We start from the raw sequence: 11,698 nt of genomic DNA on the forward strand, positions 1-11,698 counted from the left end.
CTTCATTGACTTACGTTTGAAAGCACTCTATGCTTTTCTACATCGACAAGGCTCTGTGAACACGGACAATGGCTAATAATTGCCGCGATTCAGCCTGTCGAGGTGGTTTACTCGAAACACGCCAAGCATCTTATCGCGGCGGCTTGCCGGCGAGAACATTATGAAGGCGCTCTGTGGCTCTCGTCCGTGTATGTGCGCCTGTCTTTATGTTTTAATGGTTTCAATATCGGGCCTATGTGCTAGAAGTCCTGTGTTCAAAGCCTCTGGTAGGACAATTTTTATAATGTGTCTTTATTTCTTACACCGTGCTTCGTTGACAATGACGAGCTTACAAAGTCACGAAGCCATTTGAAGCCAGAAGGACGAAGTTTCGGCAAATCCATGTACTACTCATCATTGCCATGCTGGCTCAACCACCCCGCTTGCAGCTCCCGTGGACACTAGCGCCACATTTCCTTCTCGTGATTGTATGAGACTGTCATGTATTACCAGATCTGTTCCCCTCAACATGTTTGCTCCGCGAGATGGTGTAGCTCCGTGGGATTGAAACCAGCGGCGCTCATGTACCAGATATTCTAGCCAAAATTCGTGATCTGGTACCTCTGCACCACATCAGCTCGCGCTACCACGGTGCCTGAACTGCAAGCACCTCAACAGGAAACCAAATATGGTAACCTGCTCTGGAGCTGTACCGCACCCACCACACAACCGTACGACGTTGACTGACGCTAATGCCAACTTCGTTAGATTAGTGATGCTCCCGCAGTGGTCGATTGGCTACAGAAAAAGAAAAGTTTTCAAATCTGTGCTGATATACAGATAGCAGGGCTCGAAGTCTACCTCTGACAATACGCATGGGCACCTGTCCAAGCAAGAGCCGCTGCTGAGCACGTTGCAACAAAGTACTTGTTTCGTTTGCAACCGTAAACGAAGCCAGTAGGTAATTTTTTGGCGGTAATTACGTTTTAAGTTGCCGAAAAGGCTGCGGAGAGCGCAGATGCCTATTCAGAGAGGGGGAAAGGGGGGGCACAGCTACACGAGCACCAAGCGTCAACCTTCAATCTATGCTCTCTTATTTTCTTGTAAAGAAAGCCTTTTTCTGCCGTGTCCCCGCGCTTTGGCGTTGGTTGTTGCCCCGTCGGATATATGTGTGGATATATACAGAGGAAGATTATATATGGTTCCCAGCTTTCATCTCATAGCATTCGATAATTACATAATTTGTTTTGAATGAAATATTACCTAGTCAGGTGTCTTAACATAGAGTGCAGAAGAGCAAATAGCATAGAAACGGACACAGGAAGCCTTTAGCATCATCTGTATTTTTTTTTATTTGAGGCAGTACAACTTCGTTAGGCCCGGATGTAGCAGTTCTTTCATTTCCACGAGTAATATTGCTTAGTTTTTCAAGGTCACTATTTACTGTAGTCTTTATGGTTTCCGGAATGTTTGATGTTATTCAAGAAGCAATTAATTTATGCGCTAAGGGTGTTGCGACAACTGAAATGAGTGATCCTATTGGCGCAACGTTGACGTGTACTGCTTCTGTTGCATCACAACCAGTTTTTCCAACAAAGAGATGGCGTGCCGCCTGCACAAAAAGCACTTCGCACCAAAACATCATTAGAAATAACCTGAGAAAATAAGTGGGCAGCCTGCGCGAAATCCCCACAAATGTTGATGAGTGTCCTTTTATGAAAATGTCCACTTTACAAAATGACTTTAGGTCTCTCAAAAAAAAAAAAAGCGAAGCCAAGCAAACTATCCATGAAAGCTAACTCTCGTGTTATATCGAAAAGTCGTACTAAGGAAGTGATGCTCTTATCTGTTGGATAAAAGATAGTCGTGAAAACCAATTACGTTACGCGCAAGGAAAATTATAGGTACTTTACAGTTCGGTAACCTTTCAGTTCATCTATGGTTTACACCAGTATGGTTGATGTTAATGCGGCCGCACATAATGTACTCCAGGGCAGAATTTTCGGCTTCGTTGCCCCCTTTGTTCTTTGTAGGAATATTATGGTATACGCTGCTTTCCAGCCCACATCAGACGAAATCGTGAAAATATTTAATAGTTGCTTTGATCCGCTTCTGTTCACCCACGGGATGCCCACTAACAACAAATTACGATATTTAGACCTCAATTGATTTACTCAATTAGACTCAATTAGACCTCAATTTATTCACGTGACTATGTATGTTCGATGTAGGAATCAAGAAGCGAGAAACCTCTTTTATCATTTGACTCAACCCAATCTAAGCTGGTTAAGCGAAGCGTAACTAATCTTTGTCTTACTAATGCCCTCAGGAAATCCTGTCATCATAACATGTAGCGTAGTTTTGCAGGTCAATTTGATCGACTTATGTGTGCCGTGTAGCCGGCCACACTTCTGTCGGCCATAGCTGAAAAGATATTACAGCAAATAAAGAAGGACAGTGACACGGAATCCCAACAAAGAAATAATGAACTAAGGATGCTGGCAGTCACACCATATTTGCATAATGTCTCTCACAGATAAAAACGATTGGACGCAAAGGTAACCTGGAAGTAGTTTTCTACGCCAGTCACGCTAAGCAGGCTCTGTATTGTCGTAAATGTGCGCCATCCTTGCACTACTGTCTGTTCGACCATGCACAGGAAGCGTTTCGGGGCTTGCGTTGTTGGGGTTGTTTACCCAATTTGCTATGATGCGGGAAGGGATATATAGGCCAAACTGGTCCCTGCCTTATTGAAAGGCTAAAAGAACACGATTACAGTGTTCACCGAGCTATACAGGGACACCTAGGAATTCACTGTCGCGACTGTGGATGTAAGCCGAATTTTTATCGGTGTGAAGTGCAAAAGAAGCACCGATAACAACTTACGCGGAAGATTACTGAAGCTGATCTCATAGCAAGGGCTGGCAGTACGTGCGGTAGCGCCCCATGTTTGTGCCTATGTCCACAGGAAGTAAGAATTCTTTATCAGTTCAGCCTTGCATGACAGAATTGTGAGTTCTGTGACTCATGATGGTGTAGCCTTCTATCGGTGTGACGATTTGTAAAGCGCTGTGACGACATGTCCTGATGCTTTCTTGTAGATATATGTTTCGTGCCACTTGCCAATAAACCAGTTGGAAGTCAGCGCTCTGTTCCTTTATCTGGCCGGCTCGGCTTGGTTCTTCATTTCTATGTTGCGCATTGCCAGTTTTAGAATGGTATGCAAGGAGAGAAGCTCAGCGCTGTGCAGTGGCACAAAGCCTAACTTTAAAAACGTTACTGTGCCGCATGCCATTCCTTGTCACAATAACTGGTCTATAGTGAAGTCTGTCTAAAGGGCGTCGTTGTGCGAAAATTTTTTTTTTCAGAAATTGTTAAACAGTCTTTCACCCTAATAGTACACCTTCAATATCGTGAAAACGGCTGTGTAACATTCCAGTCACACCGGCATGCCAAAGGTCCCTTGAAGTTAAGGAACCCATAGCTTTCAAAGGAACATTAGTTCAAGGCATATGTGTCAGTACTACGCGCTCTCAAGATGGTCTGCGTTGAGGTTTTCAACATAAACCGCAACGTATCCTTAGCGCTGCCATCGCCTCAAAATTAATAAAGGATGTGGGTGCGAATGTCTCTTAGGAAGAAGAAATATTGCAGAAAAACGTCATCGATTTATTCTTATAGATTGACGCATAAAAATGTAAGCGTAGTAATGGCGTTATCTTAACAAATACCGAAGTATGTATTGTAAAGATGGCCACCATGTGTGCAGCTTCGTACACCGCGTATTGGCGCAGGTTGGCGTCGATAATTCGTTGTTGCCTTTGTTTAAGTTGCTTTGGTTGTTGTACTCAGCTTGTTTTCTCAAAGCAGCGATTCTGAAGGTGAGTGACAACGATGAGCATTGGTAATTGTTGCTGTCTCATTGCTAGAAAGAGACGTCGAGGCAAAAGCAAAAAAAAAAAGAATTGGAGGACGCTTAAGCTTCGCCTTTAAGAGTGGAACGTGATACCCTTAATGTATTTAATTAGTTAGCATTCATTAGCGTTTAATTATTTGGTATTAATTAAATAACATTTATTAACTATAGCTTATGTAGCCATAATGTTAACCGGGAAACACTGGCGGCGAGAGATGTGCACGAAGGCGAGCTTTGTGGTTTTTTTTTTTTTGATGGTGCGTAAGGAACCATGGGGGCTGCGGCACTCCTATTAAGACAGACGGCAAACGGCAGCTGCAGAACGCTATCGCGTTAAAAGGGGTTTGTGTCTGAGTTTTCACGTAACGCAATTATGTTTTCTCGTATATTCAAGGTACAATCCGACGTTACGATGTATACAGGTTGTAAGTCGAACTTTACGATTTTTGTACGTATTTTACCTTGAGATATTCAATTAGTTCAGTAATTTCCTTGCGCCACATCGAGGGCCTACGTGGTTGGGTACGCGTGGTTCGAAATTATTTTAGCCGTAGCTACGTCCGACCCTGGATTTTCTGCGATATGGGGCACTTAACGCTGTCGCGTTAAAAGGGGCGAGATATACGGCGGCGTCTCATTGCCAAGAACTGCTTGCTTGCGGCCTGCGCTTCATCGCGCGCGCAGTTCAGCGACTGGCCAGGGCCTATCGTAGCTACGAAGAATGGTTCGCGTTGCAGCTCGGCTTCCCCCTCATTGAATTTCTTGAGGGATCAAATACATGGATAATAACTACATTGTAATATGCAAATGTCCTCAAAGTAACTGATATCAATGCTTCTATGTTTTTTGTCAATAAGTAAAGAAAATATCACACGAACTTCGGAACTATATCAGTTCGAAACCAGAAAATCCGTGCATGCCGCTGATATGAAAAATGTAAAGTCCGTGAAACGAACAAGATGAGGACAAATATTTTATTGAAACGTTTTCGTTCAAGAACCTTGTTTACATTTTTGTACATATACAACGGCCAGGTAAAAATCTCAATGACGCTGTCCTTTGTCCATATGTATTGCGCAGGCGCAGCTGTCACCGGTCGCGTATTGTTAGTAGTTGCACCGAAGTTATAGTCGCAACAGAGCGTACACATAAAAAGCAAGTGTTTTGAAATGTATACCAGCGCGAGTGAACTGAAAGTGAGCCAATGCAAATATATGACGAACGGGGCACTTTATTTAAGAGTAGTCTCCATGAGCATTTAGACATTTCTCCTACTCACTAACGAGTGGCGTGATTCTCGTCTCAAAAAACTCCTTGGGTCGCTGCTTCAAAATTTCTGTAACTGACTATTTCACGTCATAGTTCGACGAGTCTGGTTCCCTTGCGCTGTTTTTTCAGTTGCCCCAACATGAGGAACTCGCAAGTCGACAGGTCCGGGCTGTATGGCGGATGTTGCAACGTGTCCCACTTGAATGGTTGAGAAAGTTTTGTATTAACAACATCAAGGACGTAGGAACAGGCATTGTTGTTCAGCAAGATGACCCCATTCGTCAATTTTCCCCGTCGTTTGTTCTCGATTGTGACACGAAGCCGAACTGACGTTTCACAATATCGGAAACGATGGATAGTCTCTCCAGCTTTAGCGAATTCGATCAGTAATGGCCCCTGACGATCGAAAAAAAGGTCACAACACCTTTCCGGCGATAATGATGGCCTGTGATTTCTTTGGGGGTGGTTAATTCTAATGTTTTCGCTGTAAGCGTTGCCGTCGTATTTCAGGCTCGTAATAGTGGCACCATAATTCGTCCCCGGTGAAAACTGCAGAGAAATCGTCAACCTCATTGTCATACCGGATCAGATGAGTCAAGGCAGCACCGAACCTCTGTCTTCTGGCGGTGGTTCAAAATCTTGAGCATTCATTGCGCACACAACAGCCGATAGCCGAGATGTTCATGAATTATGGTGTGAACAGAACCGTGACTGATGTTCACACGCTCTGCCAGTTCATCGATGCGTATCCTCCGTTCTTATCTCATGAGCTCATCAACCTTTGCAATTGTTTTGGGGGTGATTGCACGGTGGCTTTGGCCCGAAGTTGGATCGTCTTTGAAACACGTCCTTCTTTGAACCGCTTGCTCCAACGCTTCGCAGTGGCCAATGAAATGCTTTGTTCAACGTACACGGCAGCAATACGGCGACAATTTCTTTTGGGGGGAAACACCTTCAGCTGTCAAACACCTCACGACACCACGCTGTTCAATTTTTGGAGCGTCCATTATGTCACGCAACCACGTTCAACCCAGTGTATAAGAGCAATAAATAACATTTAAACTCACACCTGCGTGTCACTTTTGTAAATGAGAGATGCCTGTGTGCTACGCGCATGCCTCGCAGATAATGAACCGAACCCTTTTTGCGCAGGGTGGGTAGGCGTACTTTCATTTGACTCGCCCTCGTACATTAGAAACGCGAAGATACAATAGAATATACAGATGCGAACATACAGCTAGATAAAGGGCAGAAAGTGTCACTGGAAACAAAGTTCTATGCACCTCTACACAACACCTCGCAACAAGATGTTTAAATATACGTATAGGTGTCCAATAAATCTACATATTTAGGGCAAAGACACTGTGTATAATGCGTCAAACAAGGCAAATAAACATGTTGGGCAATCACAGATAACAATATACTAAGGCCCGCCCCCTACACCTCCACTTCCCCCGATGTATCGCGCGCGACGGAAGGCGCCGCGCCTTCCTCCCCGCCCTTCTACCTTGTGCACACAAGGCCGAGCCACCAACGTCGGCTCACGCACATGCAGCATGCGGCGCGCAGTCATGATATTATCGCCCTTCGACTTTATACGGAACATGAGGGAGACGGCGACGGCAGGAATGCGTCTGGAGTGTACGAATAATTGCTCTCGCAATAATATATTAAGAGCATCAGGCAACTGAAGCGTCTCGTGGCCCATTACTTTTCGCAAAAGAAGAAGTAACGAAATCGAGATTTCACCATGCGGCAATTCGCTGCGCCGAAAAAATGTCTTTTTTTCTTTTGTGGGACCGGAGCACCGAAAAAAGAAAACGTGAAAGAAAGTACGTTGGCCACAATAGAATGCCTACTTTGGGCACCTACTGTGGCTACCTAAGGAATATCGAAGAAAACGCGAAAGGCTTGGTCCATAGAAAACCATACGCATACTGCTAGGTATCCTACACTGGTGACACAAGACATTCCGGAGATTTGCGCTCAAGCGAACGCGTTACAATCCGTCGAGTCCCCACATCGATAGCAGCGATTGACCATTGTTTCGCTTGCTCGTATGATATTAAGAAAGCGTCCAAAACTCTGCCAGGCGAAAATACACCCCACCAGGCAAAAACGAAAGCGCACCGAGAGGCGGCGCCCGGTGGTCGGGGCAACACGATAAAAACGCACGCGCTCTGGCTGGCTCTGGCAGCCCGCGGGTAGCGAGAACATGAGAAGTGAAGAGGCTCAATGCGTCCTCACTAATAAAGGTCAAAGTAGAAAAATAAGTAAGAACGAAGTTGCCTTTGGTGGCTTTAGTATCTTGACATGGATACTTTGACGTAGGTGAAAGTTTGATATTCTGTTCTCTGACATGACGGCACAAATGAACAGCCACGACGCTTCGTGTGATCGGATCTCACTGCGTGCTTTGTCAACTTGTCTGATAGTGTGTTGGTTTGGCTTTACTGGTTGTATGGTCCGATGTATGACTTTAGAAATGTTAATGCACCTTTGGTGTCAAATGTTTATAACAGCATTAAGCCCAGACCCAGAAAATCTAAAGCACGACTTTGGAAATGTTGAGGCGCCTTTCGCATCAAAAGTTTATGAGAACTTTACACCTACAATGCTTCGGAATTGAAATCCATGCGCTCCGTAGATTCCGCTGTCTCTGCGAGATGCTACGACGAGCCCGCTTGCCATCAAAGCTCCCTTGAAGCTTTGCGCCAGTATGAAGCTGTTTGCGTTATCCGATTCCCGGTGCGTGGGAGTTACCACGAAATCCAGCCCGAGTTTGCAATGTTCGCGCTGAAATCTCTTTTCGAGCGTGAATAAGACATTTTAGACAAAATCCAGAATGATTTCTGGCGCCGGGGGTTTTGGTCGGCGATGCGTGACAGCAGGAAAAATTTCGAGTGGGTGGGGGGTGGGCTGAAGCCTCATAATGCCCCCCCCCCCCTGTCTACGCCCCTGCTTCAAGAGCTTGTGAGAGAACGATTGGCAGAGGCACTATATGTATAATTTATCAAAGTCCGCGAGGATTGTTGATAACGCCTTTAGGAGGCTGAAAGCTCGATTCAGGCTGGTGCTGAAGAAAATAGAAGCGGTCAGTAGGAGTGTACCGATAATAATAAGAGCTCGTTGTGGGAACACTTTTGAGAATCACTTTTACAACAGTGGCTGCACGAGTTTGAAATTGAAAGCATGATGTATGTGCAACCTGAACATTCTACAGACATGCAAGTTGGAAGATGCATGTTAGATAGTTAGGATGTTAGATAGTTACGAGCCTTTGTAGAGTACTATCGCCAGCGTGAATGTCACTGAAGTTTGTGAATCACTGATATATGCTGTTGAATGGCCACCTATATGAAGGCAGCTGGGGTTAAGTAGCATGTGTGTTCAGCCACCACAGGGGTGTCTGCGTCAACACGCGTTTGGTGTGTTGCGACACTACGGACCTGAGCACACAAGGGTTGGACCCTCCCGCGCTTATTCGTGCACGGCTTAGCCGTGTCCGGGAAAGAGAATATCCTGGGCGTTGAGGCGATGCCGAGTGTTTGGACCTTTCTGACCGACGGCGGAGGCAAGACATTTCTTTGGCCACCTCTTCACTTAGACGGCAGCACCGAACTTACCCATCCAGGAGAAACTCTTAGTTGCCTTTTCCTGTCCTTCTCTTCTCTCTCCAGCCTTCGTATTTGTTTCTCCTGTTTAATGTTTCCTGTCTTCGCACTTCCTTTTACTTTGAATTTCTAAGACCGCAAGGGGCAAGTGTATGGTATCCAACCTTGGGTGTGCCATATTGGGTTATAGTTGTTGCGTACAGCTGGCGTCAGCGATTCCTCTGGGTCTCGTAGCGTCCCCTTTTTGGGCTCGGTGGTGAGCGGCTGGTGTCAAAATCAAATAATCTTTAATCCTTTATGGCTTCGACATCGTTTCCATGCTTCCCCGATCGTGTTCTTTCTAAAAGAGGGCTTACCAATGAAACCTTCTAGTTTCCTACAAAAAACATGGCCAATTTTCCACGGTTCCATATCATCCGCACTGAATGGCTTCAAATGACAGCAAGATTAGTCTAACCTTTCCTCGTTTCGAAGTTTCTTATGGACGCAATTGGACCAGGTTACAAAGGCACAAAAATGGCTAGTGGAGACCTTCTGCTAGTAGGTCAAAACAAGGCTCAGTAAAGCTGAACACTCTGGTATTCCTTAGCAGTGCACCTATAACCGCAACCACACACCGTACCTTGAACGGAGTTCATGGTGTTGTATCTGACAGACTTGAATCGCACCAAAAATGAACTTCTTGATGGATGGAAAGATCAAAATGTTGTCCAAGTTCAGCGAATCAAGATAATACACAAAGACTAGGAAATACCGACAAATAACTTAATCGCTACAATTGGCCCCAGTATACGCGCAAAATCTATCCAAGCAGGCTACATAAATATGCGTGTCAGACCTTCTATTCCTAATACTCACAAGTGCTTCTAGTGCCAGATGTTGGGTCATAGCTCACAGAGCTGCTGTTTCCCAATGTCCTGCGCAAAATGTAGTGATAATGAACACGCAGCTGAAAATTGCAGATCTGACCAGCATTGCTCAAATTGTGATGGAGATAGTCCTGCGTATTCGTGCTCTTGCCCTGCGTTAAATATAGAGATCATATCTCTAAATGTGAAAGAGAACCTTTCATTTAATGAAGCAAGGAAGCGACTTTCTTTTGTGCAACCTTACGCCGTTCGCGCCTAGAAGAAGCGCTCGAAGGTTCAGCGGTCACGTCACGAACACGGGAAGAGAGCATGCGCGGTGGCTATGAAAACACCCGTAACATGTACGGTTGCACGCGCACACGCTGTGGATGCGACGCGCACAAATGCGGCGTACGAGTTCATTAAGGCTCGCACTACTTAAAATTGTGGCGCACCTTCCCCGCACTCCAGATCTGCCTTTTATCCCGTTTATTTCCCTCTTTCCTTCGTTGAGGGAATTGACTGGCCAATCATAAAACGCCGAATCGTTCTCCACCTCCTGCCTCTACCATCGGATAGTCAGGAAAGTGACTTGACGCGCGCCGACTTACAGCGCCCTCAGTGTCGGAGGTCACGTGATCGAAGGCGCTTTAAAGATAAAGGAGCGACGCCATCGCGCACGCGTCTACGCACTAGTGCGGCTAAATGAGGCGGGTGTTGTGCGTGCGTTCCCTCCTCTAGTTGGGCGTGGCTACGCACAGGAGGCGCTGGGATGGCTGTTTAAGTGGATGAGCACATACGCGACCCACACACGTATGTTGGAGGTCAGATGCGGCGGTTGTCATTGTTAACGAGACTCTCTTTTTTTATTTGCCTGAGCGTCGTGCGCATGCGATATTGCTAGTAGGACATCTGTGGACTCTAATTGGAGTCATTCGCGACACCTGGGGACATTTTGGCGAGGACTCTTGTTTCTAATGCCGTTTTGCCTACGTTCTACAGGGGACACCGCACTTTGCTCGATCCGCCTAAAGCGCCGCTTGAACATCCGTCTAAACGGGAACATAACGGCCGATACACAGTTCGTAATGGCGAAGAGCAGTTTGTGGTCAATGGGTGACGTCAAACTTGTCACTGTGACGCACTTAGAATAAAGTTTGCCGCTTCGCGGCGTGTCTTCAGCCCTCTGCAGTGACCCAGTCGTCGGTGACGGGATGAGTACGTTCTACATGGGCACGTTCTCCGTATGCGCCGCCAAGCCATGAACAATAACTTAAGTATAACTTGCAAATGAATATTTTACAACAAAAGTAATTCGCAGGAACGGCTTATCATTATGCAGTGATATGCGGCCACTAAAGAGGCATCCACCTTACCGCCACCCTCGCTCCCTTCACACGCGCTTCACGCTGGGTCGCTTCACTCCCCATGGTAGGAACACTCCTTGTCAGCCCTGGGGGTGAAGCATAGGTAAAGAACAACAACTGCAGAAATCAAAGGGAAAAATTATGTTATTATGCCATTAGATAAAACGAACAGGAAAGCTTATCGAACACACGATTCGAACTATGCAACTCGTTTCTGCTCACGCCGCGAGTTACTTTTTTTTCTTTCATAGTATTTGTTACAATCACACTTAATGCCATGAAACAGTCACATATTGTGCATAGTCACACAATGGCTGGCATAATGACAGCCATATACAGAACAGGCACAGTCACAAGCACTGTTCATACTTCAGGTGGAAATGCAGCTTCCGCTTTGGAAGGGCGGTAAGGATCAGCACCTCATGAATGGTTAGCACACTTATATGGGAGTGATTACGCGCTGTTGCGTAATTTGCCTCGGCTAGTGATGTACTGAGCAAAGCACTTATCTTCCTGGGTACTATATTCCCTAGAAAGGCAGATTCCAAGAAGCAAAAGTCCCCAGACGTCTCTCGCAGCTCTGACAAATACGAAACAGGTCCGCAGTCATGGCTACGGACGAGCCGCCGTGGCTTGTGCCTTCATGCGCGTTTCTTCTGGCGCGCCTGGTGTTGGAGGTCGAGTGATCTTTAGGAGAGGCGACAA

The 11,698-nt window shown here is 45.9% G+C and overlaps 1 protein-coding gene across 1 annotated transcript in view; it reads right to left on the reverse strand.

Moving 5' to 3' along the window:
• LOC135915349 (uncharacterized) overlaps positions 1-11,079 on the reverse strand; it is a 76,788-nt gene extending 65,709 nt beyond the window's left edge. Inside the window, exon 1 of the mRNA XM_070532341.1 lies at positions 11,003-11,079. Within this exon, the coding sequence (XP_070388442.1) occupies positions 11,003-11,056 (54 nt within the window). The 5' untranslated portion in view covers positions 11,057-11,079. The remainder of the gene's footprint in view (positions 1-11,002) is intronic.
• Between the last annotated feature and the right edge of the window lie 619 nt (positions 11,080-11,698).

Source organism: Dermacentor albipictus, chromosome 1 (assembly GCF_038994185.2).
Source record: "Dermacentor albipictus isolate Rhodes 1998 colony chromosome 1, USDA_Dalb.pri_finalv2, whole genome shotgun sequence".
In the NCBI taxonomy this organism is placed as follows: domain Eukaryota; kingdom Metazoa; phylum Arthropoda; class Arachnida; order Ixodida; family Ixodidae; genus Dermacentor; species Dermacentor albipictus.